The sequence below is a fragment of the Crocuta crocuta genome, unplaced genomic scaffold (assembly GCF_008692635.1).
Source record: "Crocuta crocuta isolate KB4526 unplaced genomic scaffold, BGI_CrCroc_1.0 scaffold336, whole genome shotgun sequence".
Taxonomy (NCBI): Eukaryota; Metazoa; Chordata; class Mammalia; order Carnivora; family Hyaenidae; genus Crocuta; species Crocuta crocuta.
Genome location: NW_027527943.1, coordinates 642776 through 668491, shown reverse-complemented (window position 1 = coordinate 668491; position 25716 = coordinate 642776). Strand labels below are relative to the sequence as shown.

The following is a 25716-nucleotide window of genomic DNA, read 5'->3' as shown; positions in this document are numbered from 1 at the left end:
GGAAAAACAACAGTCCTAGTTTGGGCATTATTCAGCATTAGAGAATCCACATGCTGGTGATGTCTTTCAGTGTAAGTAAAAAGGCAGAAACTTTGGCATCACTACAACATGATCCTAGGGTCAGAATCAATAGCAGTGGCAGAGTTAGAATAGCTCTTCAGTAGTTTGGGCCGGTGCCCTGATGCAGGTGGATCAGCTTGACTGTCTCGGGAGGTGTCTGATGGAGCTGAGCTCCTGAGGGCCTAATGCATCCTTTAGAAACAAAATAGCATCTGAGCAGCTTGCTGGTGGTGGAGGCACTTAATTTTGTGTTTCGGGTGAGTAGCTGTAGGTTTGAGAGGGGCTCCTCCCGGTTCCTTTGCTTCTTCCCGTCTCCTGTGATCTCCTTCCCCTGTTCATTTCCCTGCAGGCACAACTGTCATCCTAATCCGCTCTGAGACGCTACTTTAGAGTGTGAAGCAGCCTCCCTGTGAGACTTATATTTGTATTTAGCTTTCTGAGAACATAGTTCTAGGGAACTTTTTACAGACACATAATGTATTTATGCTTAAGTGTGCGTGTTATTTGATTCCAATGTTCCTGATAGTCAATGGAAAACCGTATTCCCACGCAAACTCAGAATGCTATATTTTTAACAGCACTCCAGCATTTTTCTTCATATATCACCTTCACTGACTCCCCTGAGTCACTGAGCGTCCATACGTGTCCTTCACCACCCCCACCCTCAGCACCTGTGTCAGCAAAAGAAGTGATATGTGTGGGAGTGAAGCAGAGAAGGAGGTGAGTGGAGACTTAGCCTAGCTGCTCTGGAGCTTGGGTGGTTGTACCTTTGGGTGACTTGCAGCTGTCTTTTCCACCTTCGCACTGTATGCCATGGTGCATAGAGGCGTTGACACTGTTCCGCTGTTCTGGTTACAGCCTCGTGTGGGCGAAAGGGGAGACAGGTGCTTGAAGAAGAACTAAAAATCCTTACAAAGAACATCCCCTCATCTGTTCTGGCCCATGACAGTCCTGCGCTCAGGCTCCTGTCAGTCTGCACAAATCCCTGACGGGGTGGTCTGTCACTGCTGTCACTACCCTTGCCCTCCCTCTGTAGATGGCCTTAGCTCCTCACCCTTCATTCTCCATCTGTCTCTCGCCATTAGCTTTATAAATGCACAGCGGTGGTCTGTCGAATACCTCACCTCACGGTTCCTCACTCTTCTGAATTCCGGTGTGTGTGCATCCGTAAACTAGTGGAAACGCAATATTAACTCCTCACCAGGCACGATCTTTCTTCTTTGAGACTTTCCATATACCAGGGGATATTCTATAAAGTAACAAGGCTATTTTAAGCAACACACCAGAACCTGTGCATCCGAACGCGATCTGCCCTTTAAATTTGGTGGTCTGGGTTGTTCCAGAAGTGCTACCACTCCTCCCGACATTTGGAAGACTTTTACTCTTGAATAACATCTTGTTTTTGACCATTACCCACTTGTTCACCAGACTTGGAATTGAGTCACTTTTGGCTTATTTTTCAAAGTCAGCTTTCAAAATGGGAATTGATTCCATCAGTCCTATTCAGAAGAATATGCTACATGTTCTAAAGAAAACGCCAAGAGAATTTACACAACTTCACACTGACTGTTCTGAACAGGGATAGCACTTGCTAATCATGTTATTTTATGATTGCTGTTTTTAAAAACCAGTCTAAAATCTTTCATCGTAAAGGTCCACCTTTTAGATCATAAATTCCTTCCCTATAAAGTCCCTTCTGTTTCCCACTATGGCCCACCCTGACCACTGACAACATCAAGGTTGTTATACCTATTTCATTGAGCCATTGATACCCACCTGTCATAGGTCATGCTGGTTTCCTTGGTTAACTGTTTCTATTTTCTTTTTTATTTTAAAGATTTTTTTAAATGTTTATTTTGAGAGAGAACATGAGTGAGCAGAGAAGAGGCTGGGGGGTGGGGAGAGAGAGAGAATATGAATCCCAAGCAGGTTCGGTGCTGCCAGTGTGGAGGCTGATGCAGGGCTTGAACTGAACCATGAGATCATGACCTCAGCTGAAATCAGGAGTCGGACACTTAACCACCTAAGCCTCCCAGGTGCCCCTCCTCGGTTAACTTTTTCAAAACTGCGCTTTCCATTATCCTTTATTTTCTCACCCTCCTTTTCCCCCCTTTTTGGACTATAGATTCCCTTGCACTTGGAGGGAATTCCATTCCTCATTCTCTTGGACTTGAAATTTCAAGAAACCAGGAACAAATCTGGTTGTTTCCAGATCCTTGCTCTCTGTAAGACATGAACGCTGCCTGAGACCAGTGCTGCATGTGTGCGGGTCTTACAGGATGGAGTCCATGCCAGAGGGAAGGTATGTGCACACACGCACAGTCTCCCAGGCAGTTGAGGGGAGCCCTCCAGTGAGGGCTCTTAGAGAAGCACGATGAAACGACTGTAGGCACACCAGCTAACATCGCTACCACAGTAGTGTGTAGCCATGCTACGCATTAAATCCACAACGACTAAGCGTCTGGCAGAATTCAAAGAAAGGAAGCTGTGTGCTGAAAGCTCAGTGTTCTTCTGGAAAGAATGAGAACAGACTAACCTGAAAGAACTTTTGAGTCTGGTTCAGCTGCATACAGAAATAGCCACATGGTGTAGGGAAGGAGAGGCTGCTGTTTCTTTGGTGGCACACATAGAAGTCCCTTCTTGGTCTCCACCTCTCACTCTTCGCACCGGAATGTGATTGCTCCATCTTTATGACTTTATTTTGAGCTCTTAACCATGTGTGATGTGTGCTAAGATTCTGTTTTTATGCTCTTGATCTGAAATGAACTGTTCACCAGTACCTTCTCCCATCATGATCTTCTCATTTTAGGACCTGGCATGATAAAGTGGTTCTTTGGTCACTCTGCTGCCATGCAACACAGTCCTAGGAGAAGCGTCAGGCTTCAAAGGTTAACCCCATTGAGCAAGGTGGCAGTGCTAGAATGTGGTGAATGATTGCCATGCATAGCAGTTAGCTTCACTCTTGGTTCTGAGACTCGAAATAGTAATAGCTGACATTTATTAAGTACTTACTGTGTGCCAGGCTCTATGCTAAGGGTTTCTCATGGTTTTGACATACTGTATCTTGCATTTTATAGACGAGGAAATAGGCTTAGCGAGATGAGTGAGTTGACTAAATTCATGTATCTGGGAATGACAAAGCAGGGGCTCTGCCCAGAGTGTCAGATTCTCAAGCCTATGCTGCTGACCACTGTGCTGTTGTCTCTAATGAACACCCTGACGCTGGCCAGCCGTTGGAAATTCAGCATCCCTGGCCATAAGCTAGCTAGCTACTGGGGAAGGGAATGTATGGTGGTACAGCACTGTGTAGTGCAATTGGTTGAAAATGTCATTTGGGTTGATGATTGTATCTTTAAATGTTGATGCTTCTGATGCTTTGTAGTACTAGAAAGCTAAATTGTACAAGTAAAACATGTGAGTAACTGGCAAGATGAAGCAATAAGGTACAGATTCGGGTACATTTCTCTCTAAACTGCCCCAGGGAAGTAGAATTGTGGAGGGAAATGAAATATCCATGGTATCCAACCATGCATATGGTCTGTTGGGAGGACAGTAGTTAAGTTTACCTACAGCATAAAGTGTGGAAAACCTTTAACTTCACTGCCCATTTCCAGCTGCCATTCTGTTTTTCTTTTGTCATTAATGATCTTTCAAACATGTCATCCATTTTTCAACCCCATTTTCTCATTAATATATTCCTCAAACTTCTTACTGGCTTATTACTCAGCATGCCACTTAAGTGTCCTATGAACAAATATCAATGCCTTTTCTAAGTTCTTAATCCTGTTTTGAGAGAGAGAGAGAAAGCAAGCATGTGAGCAGGAGAGGGGCAGAAAGAGAGAATTCCAAGCAGGCTCTGTATTGTCAGCGTGGAGCCCAGTGTAGGCCTCAAGCTCAAGAAGCTTGAGATCATGACCTGAGCCAAAATCAAGAGTTGGACCCTTAACCGACTGAGCCACCCAGGAGCCCCTTGTCCTTGATCTATATTTCACACTGTTGAGTTTTCCCTGCACCTCAGGAATTCTCTTCTTTGGTTTGTGGGATCCATTTTGATCATTTTCCTCCCAGTTTTTAGCTTTTCTTTATTAGTCTTTTTTCTCCTCTCCACTGAAAATAATCCCCATGTTGTGGGTTTATCCAGTATTTTTCCTCTACTCATTTCTATTTGTCTGTTTTTATTGTTCACACTTACCTTCTGTATTTCAGTAATTATTTCCCACCCTGTGGGGCAGTTACCTATATAATTTCATATTTTAAAACAGAACTCATCACTCATGTCCCCCAAACCACATTTTCCTTTCAAATAGGCATTATTGCATAGCTTCTTTACCCTGAATAGACTCACTGCCCTTCATATTTCTTTATTTTTTTAAAAGTAGGCTCCATGCTCAGGGTGGGGCTCAAACTCACAACTCAGATCGTGTCCTGAGCCCCCGGCGCCCTGCCCTTCATACTTCTTATCCTAGTCTTGGAGTTGTCCTTTAGTTGTCTGCTCTCCACTCGACATGTCTCAGATCTTGCTAAGTCATTGCTGTTCTCAGTTTTCTCTTGGAGGCTGGATCTCTTACATTTCTGCCATCTCTGTAGCCTTCTGCAGAGCTATGTCATCTGAGGCCAGGCTGTTGTAATTCTTTCTAGTTTCCTTGCTTTCAAGACCCCCTTCCAGTAACACTTCTAAGGTGATCCTCCTCAAAATCCATTTTCAGTCAAAAACACTCAGCAGATAATTGCTCTCTCAGCGGGGGTGTTCCAGGTTCTCCAAGTTTTGCCCTTCACGCTTCATCTGCCTCAACCTCATTCTTTAGCATATTCACTTTGACTCCTCTTGTTCAGACTTCTGCGGCCTTCCACTGCTGTCTTACAATCCCTTGCCTCTGTGCCTTTCTCATGCAATTTCTTTTGTTTAGATTGTGGTTTTTTGGCTCCACCTCTTAACTCACCCATCCCTTCAAAGCCTAGCTTCTTTATATCTTCCAAGTGGGCTCTCCCTGACTTCACCTCACACTGAGACCTCCCTTGTTCTGTGCTGCCTTAGCACTTACCCTTTAAGTTTGTACTGTGGTCCACGCACTTACTAATATGTTGCTTTGTAATTATTTTCTAGCTCTCTGTGTTGTAGTTTAACATTTGTATTTATTTCCAGAATTAAATTGTAAGCTCCTTGAGGGCAGGAATAATAACTTTTACGTTTGTATCTCTCTACCCCCTAGTGCCTAGTACAGTGCTGAGCACACAGTAGGCGTTTAATAAATGCTTGTTGCATCATTGTGTGGATTATTTATGGAGTTATCTACAGAAATTTTTAAGCTGTTTTCAAGTTTATATGTCTCTCTTACCACTTTGTGCCCAGACCTGTTTCTGTAGAACATCTATAGTTGCCTGTACCTAAGACTAAGACTAAAAAATCCAACGTTAGGAGAATATATGTGAAAACTGAAATAAGAAGCTCTCCACTTGTTTGGCCAAATTTATTCTTTAAGGAACAAAATAGGAATAGGAAACTCTAAAAAAATTTTTTTTTAAATTTTTATTTCTAAGAGAGAGAGAGACAGCATGAGCAGGGGAGGGTCAGAGAGAGAGGGAGACACAGAATCAGAAACAGGCTCCAGGCTCTGAGCTGGCTGTCAGCACAGAGCCCGACACGGGGCTTGAACCCACAAACCGTAAGATCATGACCTGAGCCGAAGTCAGACTCTTAACCAACTGAGCCACCCAGGCGCCCTAGAATAGGAAACTCTAAAGATTACTGTGTTAAAGTTATTGTTGCAAAAGTGCTTGAGAATAGACTTTTGTATCTGAGGTTAAGCCAGTGGTTCTCAACTGGAGAAAATTGGTTAAATGTCTGGAGCTAGCTTTGGTTCTACCACTGGTGGACAGCTGGGGTTCTACTAGCGTCTAGCAGATAGAAGCTAAGGACGCTCTAAACACCGTGCATGCACAAACAGCCCACACAACAACACAAATTATCTGGCTTCGTATGTTTAATATTGCCAAAGCTGAGAAGTCCTGGGCTGGACATATTTAAGGTATATAGGAGAAAGGAGATAGAAATACTATCACTGCAATTAGCAAAATTAGCTATGGCAAGCTTTAAAAGGAACTTGTTAGATATAGTATGTAAGATTAGAAAAGAAAAAGGGAGTTCACAGCCATATACATGTCAGAGTGATGGTAAACCACAATTTTTTTTTTAAGTGTTTATTTTTGAGAGAGGGAGACTGAGTTAGTTGGGGAGGGAAAGAGCAGAATCTTAAGCAGGCTCCAGACTCCGAGCTGTCAGCACAGAGCCCAATGTGGGGCTTCAACTCGCGTGGTCTGCACTGAAGTTGGACGTCTGACTGAGCCACCCAGGGGCCCCAGCCGTAAAAAGGTCTCTAATGATGTTCTAAGGTTGCTTTCAAGATCAGATCTGCCTCCCTTGTTATACCAAGTACCAGGTGTTACAGGACTACAGTCTAGTTTCCTTTTATAGAATCAAAGAGAAGACTTCAGAGGGCTATCTCGTTTCCAGGGGGTCATATAAAAGATGTAGCTTTGGAGACAACATACAACTTTCAACTGTCCCTTGGACAGCAGCTAGACAGGATTAATTACTCCAAGGAAACCACAAGCCAGAATGTGGTCAGTTTGCCAAGTAAAACGCATGCCCACTTAGAAAGTTTTTAACAGAGTATTACTCTTAACTATGGAGGCAAATATGTAGAAGAAAATGTTACTTCCTAAATTAATTTAAAAGACCTTTTAAGGGGGACTTGGGTGGCTTAGTCGGTTAAGTGTCCGACTTTCGTTTAGGTCATGATCTCGCGGTTCGTGGGTTCGAGCCCCGCGTCGGGCTCTGTGCTGACTGCCAGCTCAGAGCCTGGAGCCTGTTTCAGTCTGTGACTCCCTCTCTCTCTGACCCTCCCCTGCTCACGCTGTCTCTCTCTCTCCTAGAAATAAATAAAAATATTAAAAAAAAAAAGACCTTTTAAGAACATTCATCTCTCATAGCTCAATGGCACTTAAACAGGTTTAAAACGGAAGGTTTAAAAAGGATCAACTCGAATTAGAAAATCGGCTTTAATGTGTAGTGCACCAAAGAAATCACTGCGTTGCTTTGTTGTGTTTAATTATTCATAGTCTATAAAATGCTAGGCTTGGAAGTGATCTTTGAGATCATTTCCCAACCCATTCTGCAAACGGAGGTCCACAGAGGCCAAGCGATCACTGGGTCGCCCATTAAGGTTAGTGGTGCAGGTAGAAGAGAATCCAGGCTTCTTGTTTAGTCCATTTCTCTTCTGGCTGGTTATGCCCCCAGGTCTGACCCTTGTTCTTGTATGTTCTTATTGTGTACTCCGCCAGGGGATGGATCCATACTCTGAGCCTCCAACTGTAATGTTTCATTCTAGGTCTTACTCCTTTCATCAGGTTCTATGTCCATACAAGTGTACTGACTTGGTGTTTGGGTTGAATTCTTCCATTAACGGCCAGTCGGTGTTACAGTCAAGTCTTCAAAGCTCCGCCCTCCTGGGCCTGGTCCCTAATCTTCAAGCACAGAGAAGAGCATCTCTGGCTTTCGGATGTTCGGTGATGAAGACCCGAGCTCCAGCGGTCCCGCGTGGAGGTTTTGGGGATCCTGCAGGGCCCCCCTGGAGATGCTGCCTTTTCCGGCCGCGGTGTCTTTAAATTCCAAGATTCAAGAGCCCCGCGTCCTACACTGGACAGAATCAGCAAGCGGAAGTCACCTTTGTGAAAGAGAGGGTCTCGGCTCGGCCTCCCGCCGACTGCCCTCGGCTGCGGCGCTCCAGGCCTGTGCTAGTGGAGGGCCCGGCGGGAGGGCCCGGCGGGNCGGCGGAAGTGCCCGGGGGCCGCCCCGGAAGTGCCGGGACTTCCGGCCCGCGGGGGGCGGGGAGAGCATTGCTCGGCCGCACCTGCGGGCCCGATCGTCGCGTCCCGACCTGAGCACGCTGGAGCCTGGCAGGCGTCCCCTCCGGCCGCAGGCCCGACGCGCCAGTGCGGCCTGGTCTTTCCCACGGCCTCCCGAGTTCTTTGGAGCTGCCGTGGCCACGTGCACCCCTGGTAGGTGTGGGGTCGCCCCCAGCCGACCCTCGGCCCGCCTTTTCGAACGGAAGGGGAAACTGAGGAGGACTGGAAATGCGTACTGGGGACAGGCTTCCTCTTCCACCCCGGTGCCCAGGACGTTTCCTTGTGCGTGCGGAGTACACCCGTGCGGCNCCGCTTCGCGCCCCCCGCGTGGCCCGGGAGTGCCCCGCGGCAGGGAGTCGGGGCACGTGCCCCGGGCTGCCTCAGCCTGGGATCGGACACGTCCTAGCGGATCAGCCCCTTGTTTCACTTTGCGTTTTCGCCCAGACCCTCACTAGTTAGTGTGACACCTGTGGTAGTCTTTGCCTGTTGAGTAAGATAGTGTAGTTTTTTTTTTTTATTGTTTGTTTTTTTGTTTTTACAAAAGAACGGTAACGACGAGGAGGCCCCGGAAGAGGAATCCTACTGAATCGCACACTCCAGGTGGAAAACTGCGTGGCAGCATTAGAGGGGCTGTTTTCTCTGGTTTCAAGAATTCTGTTCCTAGGAAACTCTAAGTTCTAGGCTGGCTCCAGCGCGGTTGACCCTGGCCGAGGCCAGTAACCGACCTTTCGGCCTAAGGAGTGCCAGGTCTGGGAGAGGGACAGGCGGGGAGGGCGGGGGTGGGTCTGGAGACAGTGGCTGAGTTGCATGAACCCAGACAGCAGCAAGGGAAGGGACATGTTTTTATTTATTTTTTAAATACTTCAGTGTGTATTTATTTTCGAGAGAGAGAGAAAGAGAGGAGACAGAATCTGAAGCAGGCTCCAGGCTCTGAGCTGTCACCACAGAGCCCGATGGGGGGCTTGAACCCATGAACCACGAGATCATGACCTGAGCGGAGGTCGGATGCTTAACTGACTGAGCTACCCAGGCGCCCTGGGACATGTATTTTTTAATTAAGTCATCATAAAACTTTTAGTCTCTTAAGGGTATTTCTTTTTTTTCCCCCGTTTTTGGGCATTTAGGTCTAAACTTGTGATTGTGGCCAAATCACTGAATCTCTCTGTGCCTCTCTTTCTTCATATGTAAATGAGGATGACAAAAGCTCCTGCCTAGAATTGTTATCAGGCTTACATGATGGCACCTGATACAAAAGTAGTATGTAGATATTGTCATTATTTTTTCCATACCTCCCTTGACTGGTCTGCTCTAATGATGCATTTGTTTATACAGTGATACATCTATAATTTCATGTGCTTAATTTTTTTTCCCAGGTCCCAGCTCTTGCACACAGTCCAGCAGTAATCTAGCAAGAAATAGCAGTCCTGGGAACAAAGGGAGGGAGAATCATTGTCTCCAGCTCCTACCCAGGAACACACCATTGAATCTCAACTATAGGAACTCTTTACTCCACAGGAGGGTTGTAAGTGTTAAACTTTGACATTCTGTAGTTTTCTGAAGATTCTAGAATAAGAGACCTGAGGAGGCTCTTTTNAACAGTATCAGTGTAGGTGTGTTGTTAGGAACTCTCAGCAGAACCCATTCAAGTGCCGGTGGGACAGGAGGGCACCAGCTTGCCTGCCATTGCCACTGTGTGTTATTGATAAAGAATTCTGTCTTGGCTGCCCTTGTCTGAGACGTAAGTTGTATTCTCTTCTCCATTTTTATGTGTCTTTGATTCTGCTTAAAGCGGTTTTGTTGTTTCACCTTGCAGGAATTTTCATTCCTGCATTGATTTCAGATTTATCAATCTTTTCATTCATAGCCTCTGGATTTGGGCTTGTAATTAGAAAGGCCTTCCTACTCTGAAGTTATAAAAGACTTCTTCCAGATATTCCTCTGGTACTTTTATAGTTTTCATTTCATAACACTTATACCTTTGATTTATTTGGAATATTAACCTGGGTATAGACTGAAGAAGGAATCCAGTTTTACATTTTTCCAGATGATTACCTAGTTCTCCCCATACATTTATTGATCATCTTTTTCTTACTTTTTTTCTATGCTGAATTTCTCCCTCTGATTGCATCTATTTCTGCAGTTTCTTTTTTTAAATTTTTTTAAATGTTTTTAATTTATTCTCTGCCATTTGTCTGTCTCATTCATCACTATCACATTGTCTCACTGAGGCTTTGTAACGTGTTTACAATCATTGAGGACAAGTGCTCCTTCATTGCCCTCCTCTTCAGAGTCTTCCCTGGGAATATTGCTTGTTCACTTACTTGTCTATGTGAACGTTAAAATCTATTTACAAAAAAGTTGGTAGTTTTATTGAAATAATAGTATTAAATTTACAAATAAGGAGTCGTTTCTGAGTGCAAAGTGGAGGGATTTTAGGACTTGATAATGGGTTGAGTTGTTCTTGAAATACTCTTTTTGCCTCAATGAAAAAAGCTGGATGCACTACTCATGAAGACTCCTTTCTTTTGCTTTTTATGTTGCATTTTTCTGCCCTCTCCCAGCCTCTTCTGTTTAAAAGATGAGACCACATGTCCCTCTTCTCAACAGCTTTTTTCAAAGTTAAAAATGTTAACCCAGAGGTATCTGATAACAGCCCAGAAAGGTATTTTGAACATATCTATAGCTAGATGATAACAAGAAGCCATGGAGGTGGGGACAGGATAATTCCAGTCTGAGTGAGCTGCAGACCTAAGGGGGTTTGGGTAGGACTAGGGAGGCTCCATATTTTCTTCATAAGAGAGGAGCAGCTTAGGCCACGGGCTTCCATGGGTAGCCATGTTTCCTGGATTCTGGGCAGGAGTTCATGTGCACGTGACCCCTACACCGAGTGAGCTTTTTTCACTATTGCCAAGGAGTGACTGTTCAGGGAAACGTGATAGAACATCACTGAGAAATGACTCAGCTCCTCGGCCATGGTGGGTAGTGTCCAGGTGACAACAGACGTGTGCCTGACTTGTGGGGAACCTCCACACCCCACCCTACAACAGGAGCAAGAAAATCAGAAGCTCGGAAAAAGACATTTGTATAAAGAAACATTCAAAGATACAAGAACTAATAAAAATTACTGATGGAGGTGGTAAACTGAGGGGGATCAGGGTGGAATAAAAACAAGAATTGTTGGGGCGCCTGGGTGGCTTAGTCGGTTGAGCGTCCGACTTTCGCTTAGGTCATGATCTCGCGGTTCATGGGTTCGAGCCCCGCGTCGGGCTCTGTGCTGACTGCCAGCTCAGAGCCTGGAGCCTGTTTCAGAGTCTGTGACTCCCTCTCTCTCTGACCCTCCCCTGCTCACGCTGTCTCTCTCTCTCTCCTAGAAATAAATAAAAAATATTAAAAAAGAAAAGAAAACAATACTGTTTTTCTGTATGTCTTTTTTTTTTTAAATGTTCATTTATTTTTGGGAGAGAGCACACCCTTGCTCAAGAGTGGGGGAGCGGCAGAGGGAGGGGTACAGAAAATCTCAAGTGGGCTTCCTGGTAACAGCATAGAGCCCTAAGCGAGGCTCAGACTTGTGAACCATGAGATTATGACTTGAGCCAAAGTTGGATGCTTAACCAGTTGAGCCACCCAGGTGCTTCTCATCAGGGTTTTGATTTGTTATTTCCCTGATGATGAGTGGTGGTGAGCATCTTTTCATGTGTCTATTTGCCATCTATAGGTCTTCTTTGGAGAAAGTCTGTTCATGTTTGCCCATTTTTTGTTTGGATTATTTGCATTTTGGGTGTTGAGTTTAAGATCTTTATNCCAGGTGCTTCTCATCAGGGTTTTGATTTGTTATTTCCCTGATGATGAGTGGTGGTGAGCATCTTTTCATGTGTCTATTTGCCATCTATAAGTCTTCTTTGGAGAAAGTCTGTTCATGTTTTCTGCCCATTTTTTGTTTGGATTATTTGCATTTTGGGTGTTTAAGATCTTTACATATTTGGGATACTAACCCTTTATCAGATATGTTATTTGCAGATATCTTCTCCCATTCTGTAGGTTGCCTTTTAGTTTTGTTGATTGTTTCCTTCACTGCACAGAAGCCTTTTATGTTGATGAGGTCCCAATAGTTCATTTTTGCTTTTGTTTCCCTTGTCTCCGGAGATATATCTAGGAAGAAATTGCTATGGCTGATGTCAGAAGGTTACTGCCTATTTCTTTTCTAGGATTTTCATCGTTTTCAGTCTCACATTTAGGTTTTTAATCCATTTTTAATTTATTCTTGTGTATAATGTAAGAAAGTGGTCCAGTTTCATTCTTTTGCATGTTGCTGTCCAGTTTTTCCCAACAGAATTTTTTGAAGAAACATTCTTTTTCCCACTGAATATTCTATCCAGCTTTGCTGAAGATTAATTAATCATATAGTTGTGGGTTCATTTCTTTTTTTTTTTTAATTTTTTTTAATTTATTTCTAGGAGAGAAAGAGAGACAGTGTGAGCAGGGGAGGGTCAGAGAGAGAGGGAGTGACAGACTGAAACAGGCTCCAGGCTCTGAGCTGGCAGTCAGCACAGAGCCCGACGCGGGGCTCGAACCCACGAACTGCGAGATCATGACCTAAGCGAAAGTCGGACGCTTAACCGACTAAGCCACCCAGGCGCCCCATTTGTGTTGTGGGTTCATTTCTGGGGTTTCTATTCTGCTCCATTGATCTATGTGTCTAATTTCTTGATCACTACAGCTTTGCAATATAACTTGAAGTCCAGAGTTGTGATGCCTCCAGCTTTGCTTTGCTTTTCAAGATTGCTTTGGCTATTCGGGGTCTTTGTGGATCTACACAAATTTTAGGATTGTTTATAGTTCTGTGTTCAGTGAAAAATGATGTTGGTATTTTGGTAGGGATTGCATTAAATGTGTAGATTGCTTTGAGTAAATAGACATTTTACAAATATTCTTCCAACACATGAGCATGGAATATCTTTCTATTTCTTTGTGTTGCATAAATACACTTATGTGTTTATTTATTTTAAGTAATCTCTACAACCAAATTGGGGCTCAGACTCACCTCCAAGATCAGGAGTCCCATGCTCTTCTGACTGAGCCAGCCAGATGCCCTGCATAGACAGATTTTTAAGCAAAATTTTCATAATGGTTTCTGTGTACTCTGGACATTTTAGAGTTATAGAAAGATTGTGAAGATAGTACAGAGAGTTCCTATATACCCCATGCTTAACTGACTGACACTTAAATGACTGAGCCACCCAGGCACCTTGATGACCTTGACAGTTTTGAGGAGTCAGGTTTTTGGCAGAATGCCACTCAATTGGGAGTTGACTGATGTTTTTCTTACTACTATATTGAGGTTATAGGTTTTGGGGAGGGTGACCCCAAAGGTGAAGTGCCATTCTCATCATATCGAGGGTGCATATCATCACTTTATTACTGTTGAGACATAAAACAATTTGTAAGGTGGAAAGAGGCAGAGAAAAGTTCCAGCCAAACAGTGTGGACTTTCTGTGAGTGGTAAAAACACAGCTGTCGGTGATGCTGCTGTCATTCTTCCAAAGTTATTATCAGTTGAATTTCTGGTTCTTTTATCTTCTGTATTTGTATAGTCCATCATCGGCTCTACCGACTACAAATGTCTTCAATTCCTGTCTTGTTTCCCAACTTAATTACATAGATGAAAAGTCTTTTTAAGTAAGAACTAAGTATTATTTTTATATTCACTTATATTCCAGATTCTGTGCTGTCGATACCTTCATAAAGGGTAATTTTTAAATAGACATTTGAGTCGGGTGTTCATTCTAATAGTGTTGTGATATGTCACTGCATATAGACTGACTAACACGTTTGATTGGTGTGTCCTGGGTTTATGAAGCATATTTGAGGGTTCTAGTTAAGTCCGTGTCACATCCTATTGCTTTAGCAACAAGAAATAAATTACATTTGAAACTCTATTTATTATGATTTCAGGAATCAAAGCCAGAGGCACGAATAAGGTGTCTATTCTGAAAGGAAGAATTTTGTAAGGATGGACCCACACAAGCAGGTTGCCAGCATACATAATGGGGATACGTTACAGGTACCTGAGCGTGAGAAAGCCTCTCAGTATGTGAGCCGGGTACAAAGGCAAGAAGTCTGGCCCACGGAAGGGAGACGGTACACTTGTAGTGAATGTGGAAAGAAGTTTGCCCAGAGCTCCGGCCTCGTTCGACACCGGAGAATCCACACTGGCGAGAAACCCTATGAGTGTGATCACTGCGGAAAAGCCTTCAGTGTGCGCTCCACCCTCACTGTGCATGAGAGAATCCACACAGGCGAGAAGCCCTATACTTGTAACGAGTGTAGGAAAGGCTTTGGTGTGAGGGCACACCTGATCATACATCAGAGAATCCACAACGGGGAGAAACCGTATGAATGTAATGAGTGTGGCAAAGCTTTTAGTGTGAGCTCAGACCTTATCAAACATCAGAGAATCCACTCTGGGGAAAAGCCCTATGAGTGTGACGAATGTGGGAAAGCCTTCAGTGTGAGCTCAGCCCTCATCAAACACCAGAGAATCCACACAGGAGAGAAGCCGTATGAGTGTAAGGACTGTGGGAAGGCCTTCTATGTGAACTCCGCCCTTATTAATCACCAAAGGATTCACTCTGGAGAAAAGCCCTATGAGTGTGGAGAATGCAGGAAAGCCTTCAGCCAGATCTCAACCCTTATTCATCACCAGAGAATCCACACTGGAGAGAAACCGTATGAGTGTGACGTGTGTGGGAAAGCTTTCCGTGGGAGTTCTAATCTTACCAAACACCAGAAAATACATGCCAAAGGAAAGTGTCGTCATTGATTTATGTGGCGAAGATATTTCAAAGGCCTTTTTTTTGTATCAGAAGTCAACACCAAGAGAAGAACATGGAAAAAATTAATGTTTTAATTGATATTTGGCCTTTTGGGATATTCAAGAAGGGAGAAGTCAGTGAAAATTGACTCCAGAATGATTAAAGCTCTGAAATCACGTCGACTTCTGAGAGTGCTCTTTTTACAACTTACAAGGTAAAGCCATTTAAATATATGTATATTACAATATAGTTTTGGTTTAGTAAGAGCAGACTTCAGTATTATAAATATTGTTTTAGTTTTTCTCATATACAAGCCTTTTGTTATTGTTATTGTTATTGCTGTTGTTGTATTACAGGTAAAACCTCTTAAGTTTTGAAATTGGAGGGGCGCCTGGGTGGCTTAGTCGGTTGAGCATCCGACTTTCGCTTAGGTCATGATCTCGCGGTTCANTGGAAGTAGTGTTGATTGGTGGGAGAGGAGCCACATATCCTCATTTTATCTGGAAACACGAACTGATTGGTCTTCCTTTCTTTGCTTTTGTTGTACCTGTAGCTCTCAGCGGAAATTAGATGGGTTAGTAACCTCCTTGGNAGAGACCGACGCGGGGCTTGAACCCACGAACCGCGAGATCATGACCTGAGCCGAAGTCAGACACTCAACCAACGGGGGCACCCAGGCGCACCTAGGCTATCTTTTTTTTAAGGTAGAAATCCGATAGATAATTTTTCAGGGTCATTCTTGCTTAGTCAGCAAAGCCCCAGGACTTTCGACTTGCTGAGTCAGTAAACCCTAAACTTGACTGAGCTTCCTGAAGCAAAACAAACAAAAACAAAAAGCCTTTTTCTAAAAGTGTTAGGTGCTCTGAACCCTTAGATTTGGTGTTTCTCAACTGTGGTGGGGCCGTTACAGACTGAAGAGGTGTGAGGACGGGACAAGCTGGGAAACTGCTGTTGAGTTGAGGATGCCATTGATTTTAGGATGACTTTCAAGGATCTATTTGAGTGACTCTTTGAAGTTCGACACCTCATATAAACTGGGAGAGCTCAGATTTGGGAAGTGGTACAGAGTTAATGAGTTCACTTTGGAAAATGCGTTTGTTATGTCTGGAAATCCCAGAAGAAGTGTTCATCAGAATGTACCCTACTTTCTAACCCCGTCCCCAGACCTAAACCCAAAAGTTATATATGCACATGTAAAACTCAGGGAAGAGATCTGGACTTAAAAATTACTTTGTTACTATTTTTCTACATTAATAGTGATTTCTGACTCTTGGGGTAGCAGGTCTGAAATTCTTTTGATCCCTAAAACTAAATCTTGGGAGGTTCAAGATGAACACCAAATTGATAGAAGTTGCGGGTTGATTGGTCTGCAGTAGGACTCTGTGTTGTACGGGGACACACAGTCTTCATGATTTCTCATGAACATCTCAGGCAAGACAGCCCACAGACACACTGGACTCCATGAAGCTTTGAGCCAACTTGTACTGTAAGGCACTGAGATTAAGGATGAATGTGGAAACGCACAACGTGAAGTCTGGTATTGAACAGGTGCTTACCACTTACAGATAAGTTTCGGCATGGACATGGGGGCTGAAGGCAGAGAAGGTCCTGGTTATGGAGCGCAGACTAAGGAGACAGAACCTCACCTAGGGCATGGGGTGCACTGGAGAGAATTAAGGCACATACTTACAGGCTGAAATGAAGGGCCTCAACAGAACACTGGGAAATTGTCTACAACATTGGATCGAGGTGTGAATTCCCTCACCCTGCTTCTTTCTCCTTTTGACAGTTGAGGGAGACTGGTTTCTCCTTGCTCTGCTCTGGAGAGTTCCCTGCCACGCCGTTTTTTTATTGTTACCGTCAGTGTTTTTAGTGTTTACCTCTTTGGCCCCAACTGTCTTGGTTTGTCCCTAGGATGGAGGTTTGCAGACAGATTCTTCTGGGTGGAGAATACTCTTCTGAGATCAGCACTGAAGTGATGGCATAACCCACCCCAAACCAGCGCAACTGAATCCGAAGCAGTAAGTGGTAAGTATCTTGAAGACTTTGAAGGAGCAGACATTCTGGAGAAAGACGCTGCTTCTACTGAAGAATGTAGTGTTGGGAGATCAGGATCCACGTAACATGGTTATTCCTTGTGAGCCCAAAGTGTTGATGATCATCTGCTATGGGTTGGGCCTTGTGCTAGGTACTAGGAATACAAAGATACATGGAAAAAGCACCCTAGTCTTCAGGGGCTTACAGTCTATTTGGGGACAGGGAGAAAGTAGCAGATAGAAAACAATAATTACAGTGATAAAGCCACTGGGTTTGTATAGATTACTTTGCACTTGTGGAAGTGTTGAAGGTCTCAGAGGACAGTGAAATCTTGGAAGAAGAGGGAGTTCTTCAGCCACAGGAAAAAGGATGAAGGAAGGGACTTTGGGAAAAGCGTGATTAAAACTATGTGCCTGGGGGCATCTGGGTGGCTCAGTCAGTTAAGCATCTGACTCCTGATACCGGCTCAGGTTGTGATCTTGCAGTGATGAGGTTGAGCCCTGCATCCGGCTCTGTGCTGACAATGTGGAGCCTCCTTGGAATTCTCTCTCTCTCTCTCTCTCTGCTCCTCCCCCATTCTTTCTCTTTCTCTCTCTCTCTCTCAAAATAAATGAACTTATAGAAAACCCACTCTGTGTCTGGGGGAAAGGAGGGAGGTTTCTCTCATCATAGATTGTAGTACGGAAGTAGTGACATCACACTGGAGAGAGAGTTGGGGGCCAGGTCGTGAGATTCCTTGCTTTCTGTGCTTGAAAAGTGTGAAACGTCTCCAGGCTGGTGTTGAAGTGTAGTGGGAAGCACGTTTTACGTTGTAACTCGGCCATTGTTGGGAGAGACGGTCCTCGGGCCTCTCGCGCTCCCGCACGTCTGCGGGTGCTGCTGGCCACGCGCTCTGCGTGGTTTGTGCCCTTGGTCACATCTCTTGGGCAAAAGGTAGATAAGCTTATTGGTTGCTCGATGTTCTTCATGGGGAGTTCAAAAGAGTCCAGCTTGGTTACCCCTCATGGGGCAGAACCACCCTCCCGCACTGGACTTCGAGGTGCAGCTAGCGTGTGCGGTCTCTGTGCTGCGGTCTAGGGTTCACGACTGCCTGGACGGCAGCCTCTTAGGCGCACTCGCACCGCAGGCCACACCCCCACGTGGAGGCCTGTTTCTGGGGGCCTTGCCCGAGCAACTCTGCTGAGACTCCCTCGTTGGGGTAGAGGAACCTTGAGGACCCTTTTCCCCACTGTAAGTCCATATTCGGTACTTGTCCACTCCCGGCTCCCCCCTCTTCTTCCTCCTGGCCCCCAGGGCCACAAATGACCGGGCCCTTTGTCGGTGCCCTCTTGTTGAGCGTCTTGGTAATGCTGTAGCACGGATTCATGGCTTAGTTGTTACTTTTTGTTTTTTATTTTTTATTTATTTTGAGAGAGAGAGAGAGAGAGCGCGTGAGCACGGGAGGAGCAGAGACAAGGAGAAAGAGAAAGAATCCCAAGCAGGCTCCCTGTGCTCAGCACAGAGCCCGATGTGGGGCTTGAACCTATAACTGTCACATCATGACCTAAGCCAGAACCAAGAGTTGGACGCTTAACTGACTGGACCACCCAGGTGTGCCTCTTACTTTCATTTTTGTTTGTGTTAACTGACCACCAACACCTGGCAGCTGGTGCGCTGAAATGGCGTGAGGTTGTACAGGTTGACTTAGGTTCATTATGATCAGCTAGATTTTTATTATGTAACCAGGACCTCCCTGCATCCCCCAGCTCCCGCCCGCAAATCTCAGTCGGTTACGGTACAGGACTTGGTCTTGCCTGTGCTGTGTGTCAGCCGTGGCTCAGTTGCAGCTCTGCAGTGTGTTCTCTCCACCCCAGGACTTGAGGAGTAAAAGAAACACAGCGGTAGGTACACACAGTGGCTTTTACAGGGAAGCATATATCATTTGCACTTATGTTTCATTAGCCAAAGCAGGTCAGATGACCAAGCTTCTTGACTATAGGGTAGGGGAAAATAATCCTTACAAAGACTGCAATGAGGAACCAAGAAAAATTGATGAAATTTACCATTGAGATAGTAGATCTACCATGATGGCCGATGTTTATGGAATACTTTCTATGCTGGGGCTTTTTCTGAGTGCCTTATATGCACATTTTTCAATAACAAACAATGGTATGAGATACATACTACTACCATTTACAGCTGCATAAATTGAGGAACAGAGACATTAAATAACATGGTCATTCAGCCAGGAAATGGTTGAGCCAGGAATTGAAACCAGAAGTCTAAGCTGAGGACCTGTTCTCTTAACCACTAAGCTGTACTATGAAGGTTTTAATATGAAGGTTGTTTATGTGCCTTCATGGTTTCAAGGAGCCAGTGTGTTAATGCTGGTAAAACATTCAAGATGAGATTCAAGAGCCCTTGCTTTCAGCCTGTTTTACCTCTAAGTAACCATATTAGGCTAGACTAATGCCGCCTTGCTGGGCCTCAGTTTCTATATCCTTAAAGGAGACATGCCAAATATTTTCTGGCATCCCTTCTAGATTTGAGACTTTTATAATCACTCCAGATAGATAGTTAAATGCTTTGTTGGTGTGATGGCTTCTTTAGTCTGCTCCTTTATATGTTGTTACTTTCACAGGTGATCTGTAAAAAATTTTTTTTAGTATTTAGTATTTTTGAGACAGAGAGACACAGCATGAGCAGGGGAGGGGCAGAGAGAGAGGGAAACACAGAATCTGAAGCAGGCTCCAGGCTCTGAGCTGTCAGTACAGAGCCTGACGTGGGGCTCAAACCCACGAACCATTAGATCATGACCTGAGCTGAAGTCAAACACTTAACCGACTGAGCCACCCAGGTGCCCCTTTCACAGGTGATCTTGAAGAAATGTTGCATCTCCTCCCCAGTCCCTTCCTTCTGTTTTACTTCTATTTTATGTTAGTGATAGTACTACTAGTAGTAGTAACTTCCATTTATTAAGACCTTCTCTGTTCCAGGTACCTTTTCAAGCTCCTTACGTAAATTATTTCATTTAAAAATATACATGTTATACTTAGAAAAGAAGAAAAGCTGAAAAAGTGCTCTAAACATCCATTTTTGAGAACTTTAAAAAAAAAAAGCACAAGAAAATAGCCCAAAGAAAGCAAAGGGAAGAAAATACTAAAAAGTAGAAATTAATGAAAAAACAAGCGTATATTCTTTTTTTTTTTTTTAATGTTTTATTTATTTCTAGGAGAGAGAGAGAGACAGCGTGAGCAGGGGAGGATCAGAGAGAGGGAGATACAGACTCTGAAACAGGCTCCAGGCTCTGAGCTGGCAGTCAGCACAGAGCCTGACGCGGGGCTCGAACCCACAAACCGCGAGAGCATGACCTAAGCGAAAGTCGGACGCTTAACCGACTAAGCCACGCAGGCGCCCCATAAGCGTATATTCTTTACTTCAGACTCTTAACAAAGAGCCCTGTTTCTCTCATAAGCCACTCTCATTTGTTACATTTGACTTCTTTCTGCCTCTAAAGGAAAGGTGCTTATTTTATGATCAACCTCTTCTTTCAGAGAGTAACTCCTGGCCTTAGATAAGGAGTCCAGCTCCAAGCAGAGTTTTGCGGAAGCCCAGCACAGAAAAGTAACTGGGAACATACCTCAGGGCCTCCACATGCAACAAGTCCGGGGCCTTTGGAATAGTCTAGCCAAGTGAGGGAGGAGCCCCTTTGAGGAATCACAGCTTGCATTGCTTCAAGCCAGGAGAGTATCTGATAAAGGGATAAGTGTCACTGATAACTATCTGCTAAGTATCACCCTGGTGAGGACACTTAGGAAAACCTGCCCTGAAGTTCACTCCTGTCAGTGCTCTGGGAGCAGGGAATTCTCCCTTCACCTTGTGCTCAGTTGTGATAAAACGTAAGTGCTCCAGAAACGCCTCTCCCTGATAAAACAAACCCGGACACCAGCACTCCTGACTAAGCCCCAGCAGACTTGAGGAAACCCTATGAGGATTCTCAGCACGGGAGGACCTTCAGTGTAAACCCAGCGCCCATGGCACTGCACAGCCGAGAAGCCACCATGCAGAAGAGTCCCGTGAGAGTAGAGAATGTGGCAAAGCCTTCAGGTACTTGGATAGTCTTGTCGGATATCAGAGAACCCATGAAGAGATCTTCAGTGCCGTAAATGTGAGCTCAACTCTCATTAAAAAGAAACGGGCGCCTGGGTGGCTTAGTCGGTTAAGCATCCGACTTCGCTTAGGTCATGATCTCGCGGTTCGTGGGTTCGAGCCCTATGTGTGACTGCTCTGGGGACCTCTCAGCGTTAGCTCAGGTCTTACAGTGCATCAGAGATTCCATATGGAGAAAAGCTCTTTGTAAGTGATATGGGAAAGCCTTTAGTCAAAGTTCAAATCTTACCAAACATGAGTCTGTACTGGAGAGAAGTCTTATGCCTGGGGCAGGTATGAACTCCTTTCTTACCAGACATCAAAGGATACACAACAAAAATAAACTTCAGTTGTCAAATGTGTGGTAAAAGTATAGTACAGGACTTCTTCAACATCAAACATCACAGTTAGGTAGGAAGAGCATACGACTCTTGATCTCAGGGTCATGAGTTCGAGCCCCACATTGGGCTAGAGTTTATTAAATAAATAAGTAAAAACTTTAAAAAACCAATTGCATACAACCACTTTAGCATTTTATGGAATTAAGATGAGTGTTATTAGAGACTTTGTCAGGTCACTTCATGGGGACACTTGAATGAAAACATCTCTGNCCTCTCAGCCCAGAGCATTCTTCAGCCACATGGGACTGAGTCACAGGTGAAAGCCTTTTATTATAGGCATTTCCTGTCTCCCTCCACCCAGGGACTTAAGAAAGCAGTATTTTCTCAGCCACATTTTTGAAAGGACTTAGGCTTAAATTGCTGAATGATATGCGGTAGTTGTGTGATTTAAATGTACAGCATGGTACAAACTACCTGCCTCCGGGGGTTATAGGAGGTCAGTTCTATCCTCCGAGTCCATGGTTTCTTGAGAAATTACCACTAGTGTGTTCTTGTCTTCTTTCTGAATATTTACTCAAATTAGTGGTATGTTAATGTTCTCTTAAATTAGAATGTTAAGATAGGAGTTGGAACTGAAATCGCCCAATAGCCATTTAGCCTGCAAGAACATGCACCCTGAGTTCTGCTTGGGATGGTGATGGACAGAGTCCTACGGACCAGCTCTCCCGCTGAGAAGTGGGGACGCTGGGCAAAATGCTTTTTTAAAAACTCTATCAAAAGACATTAGGGGGGCGCCTGGGTGGCTCAGTCCGTTAAGCGTCCGACTTCAGCTCAGGTCATGATCTCGCGGTTCATGGGTTCGAGCCCCACATCGGGTTCTGTGCAGGCAGCTGAGCCTGGAGCCTGTTTCAGATTCTGTGTCTCCCTCTGTCTCTGCCCTTCCTCCGCTCATGCTCTGTCTCTCTTGTTTCAAAAATAAATTTAAAAACTATAACACAAAAGACATTAGGGAACTAATTTGAAAGTAAAGGAGTGAAAGAAGATGTACATTTAAGGAAATTATCCCTTCTTTGGGCATCTTCTGATTCTGGAAAAGGTACCTGTGAGGGTGAGTCATACTCTTGATAGGGTCGCAGGAAAAAAGTCACCAAAGTGGGTTCTGGAGACTACCAAGGTGGAGGATGGTGCAAGTAAATGCCCTCACTCTGGTGTGTGGGACCCCAAAGACTGTCCTCTAAAAGTATATGAACCACACAGGCTCTCTCACAGGGGGCTGCTGCTCTGCTTTGAATCCTAATCTCTACAGNATTCTGGAAAAGGTACCTGTGAGGGTGAGTCATACTCTTGATAGGGTCGCAGGAAAAAAGTCACCAAAGTGGGTTCTGGAGACTACCAAGGTGGAGGATGGTGCAAGTAAATGCCCTCACTCTGGTGTGTGGGACCCCAAAGACTGTCCTCTAAAAGTATATGAACCACACAGGCTCTCACAGGGGGCTGCTGCTCTGCTTTGAATCCTAATCTCTACAATGGATTTAAGTGATTTCATAATCCCAGTGCTCACAGGTACTGGGAAGTTGTCTCTATAAGGACATAATATTCTCTTAGGTTTGAAATTATTTCTATAAGCAATTTTGCAGGAACAAATTTTTAAAACTTAGGCACATGAGAAGACATAAAATCCAAGAGAAGCAATTGAGAGTAGAAACACATCTGGGAGGGGCACCTGGGTGGCTCAGTTGGTTAAGCCTCTGATTTGATTTTGGCTCAGGTCACGATCTCATGGTTCATGAGTTTGAGCCCCTCTCTCTTTCATCTCTGCTTCTCCCCACCCCCTCTCAAAAAAATAAATAAAAATTTTAAAGCACTTAAAAATGTAAGTTAACGGGCACCTGAGTGGTTCAGTCAGTTGGGCGTCTGACTTTGGCTCCGGTCGTGATCTCACAGTTTGTGAGTTCAAGCCCCACGTTGGGCTCTGTGCAGACAGCGCGGAGCCTGGAGCCTGCTTCAGATTCTCTCTCTCTCTCTCTCTCTCTCTCTCTCTCTCTCTCTCTCTCTCTCTCTCTCCCCACTCTCACACTTTGTCTCTCTCTCTCCAAAACAAATAAGCATTAAAAAAAATTTTAATGTAAGTTAAAATGGATCAAAGACCTAAAGTAAGATCTAAAACTTTAAAACATTTAGAAGAAATCAGGTGTAAATATGACCTTCAGTTAAGGCAGTGATTTCTTCAGTAACACCAGAAAGTCAAGAAGCCACATTAAAAATGGAGAGATTGGACTTCATCTAATTAAAAACCATTTTGCTTCAACACTATCAACAAGGTGCAAAGACCTCGCCTGGAACGGGAGAAAATATTTACAAGTCATATATTTGATAAGGGTCCAGTACCCAGAATATATAACCTTTACAACTCAGCAACAAAAAGACAGCCCAATTTAGAAATGGGCAAAGGGTTTGAATAGATATTTCTTCCAAGAAGATATGGAAATGGACAATAAATCCATGAAAAGATCCACATCATTCTACATTAGGAAAATGCAAATCAAAGCCATGAGATACCACTTCATACCCAGTAGGGTGGCTGTAATAAAGACAGGAACAGGTGTTAACAAGGATGTGGAGAAACTAGAACCTTCCTGCGTTGCTGGTGAAAATGTAAAATGGTGCAGTCACCTTGGAAAATCGTTAGGAACTTCCTCAGAAAGTTAAAAATAGAGTTACCTTATAACCCAGTAATTCCACTCTTAGTTATATATTTAAAAAATTGAAGGGGCACCTGGGTAGCTTAGTCTGTTAAGCGTCCGACTTTCGCTTAGGTCATGATCTCGCGGTTTGTGGGTTCGAGCCCCGCGTCGGGCTCTGTGCTGACTGCCAGCTCAGAGCCTGGAGCCTGTTTCAGTCTGTCACTCCCTCTCTCTCTGACCCTCCCCTGCTCACGCTGTCTCTCTCTCTCTCTCCTAGAAATAAATAACATTTTTAAAAAATTGAAAACATGTACAAATAAAAACTTGTACATAAATGTTCATAGTAGAAATATTCATAATAGCCAAAAAGTAGAAAATCCCAAATTCTGCCGATGAATAAACAATATGTGATATGCAGTAATACACTATTCAACCATAAAAAGGAATTAAGTATTTATACATGCTATAACATAAGTGATCCTTGAAAACATTACATTAAATGAAAGAAGTTAGACAAAAAAAGGCCACATATTGTATGATTCTATTTTTACAAAATGTCCCAAATGGGAAAATCCACAGAGACAGAAAGTAGATTAGTGGTTGCCAGGAGTGAGAGGTATGGGAAGTGACGAGTAATGTAAACAGAGATTGAAACGTTAGGAATTAATGAGAAGGAGATCATAAAAAAACTCCATCATAACAAATGAAGAATGCTTTGAAGGACTCCTATTTAATAGACTGGACAATTACTAGACACTACTAATGGTGTGGACTTATTTTGAGGTGATTAAAATGTTCTGGAATTAGATACTGTTACGGTATCTCAAATCTGTAAATATACTAAAAGTCACTGAATATTACACATTAAAAGAATGGATTTTGGGGTGCCTGGGTGGCTCAGTCGGTTAAGCGTCTGACTTCAGCTCAGGTCATGATCTCACGGTTCATGGGTTCAAGCCCCGCATTGGGCTCTGCTGACAGCTAGCTCAGAGCCTGGAGCCTGTTTCAGATTCTGTGTCTCCCTCTCTCTCTCTGACCCTCCCCTGCTCGCGTTGTCTCTCAGAAATAAATAAAACATTAGAAAAGTTTTTTTTTTTAAAGGATGGATTTTATGTTCTGTGAATTATATTTCAATAAAAAATATTAAAATCTATTCGTTACCTATAGGGGAAGGGAATATCCAGGCCTGGTCCCCTCTTAACCTCCCATGTAGGAGAATAGCAAGCTCCAGCCTTTTCTAACCTTCCTGTCTCAGATGAGGAAGGAAAGGGAACAAACACTGAGAAGCACACATGAATATCACAGTCCAAGGTGACAGGTTCCCTGAAAGACTGAAACCTAATCACAGGACTCTAGAATGCCACTCTCCCCTCACCTTATCGCCACATTAATAGGGATCCTGTATAATAAGGGAATACAAGTGGAACAATTGCACATCTTAGTTCTGTTTAAGAAGTCCATGGGGAAACCCAGAAGCAAAAGGTAAGGGAAAAACATGGACACCAGACCAAACTTTAGCTCTGATACCAATAGCTATAACAAACAATAAATACCCAAATTCTACCTACAAAAACATAAAATCCCACACTGTTTATCTAAAGACCTATTTACCTCAGTTCCTTTTATCTAATTTATTATGTCTGGTTTTCAAAAAAACAAAACAAGGCATACTAAAAGGCAAAAAACAGGGGTACCTGGCTGGCGCAAACAATAATGCATGTGACTTGATCTCAGGATCATGAGTTTGAG

At 44.0% G+C, this 25716-nt stretch overlaps 1 protein-coding gene across 5 annotated transcripts in view; it reads left to right on the top strand.

Moving 5' to 3' along the window:
- The first annotated feature begins 692 nt into the window (after positions 1–692).
- Positions 693–25716, top strand: part of LOC144221883 (uncharacterized) — a 38058-nt gene continuing 13034 nt past the window's right edge. For 2 of the 5 annotated variants that reach the window (XM_077752416.1, XM_077752420.1), the window contains exons 1-3: positions 7993–8118; positions 13918–14991; positions 16692–16805. In XM_077752416.1, coding sequence (XP_077608542.1) covers positions 13976–14785 — 810 coding nt within the window. In that variant the 5' untranslated portion in view covers positions 7993–8118; positions 13918–13975 and the 3' untranslated portion in view covers positions 14786–14991; positions 16692–16805. Of the gene's footprint in view, positions 781–7992; positions 8119–13917; positions 14992–16691; positions 16806–18539; positions 18695–20347; positions 21547–25716 lie in introns of those variants that run through there. The other 3 variants (XM_077752417.1, XM_077752419.1, XM_077752418.1) reach the window with 3 other exon arrangements.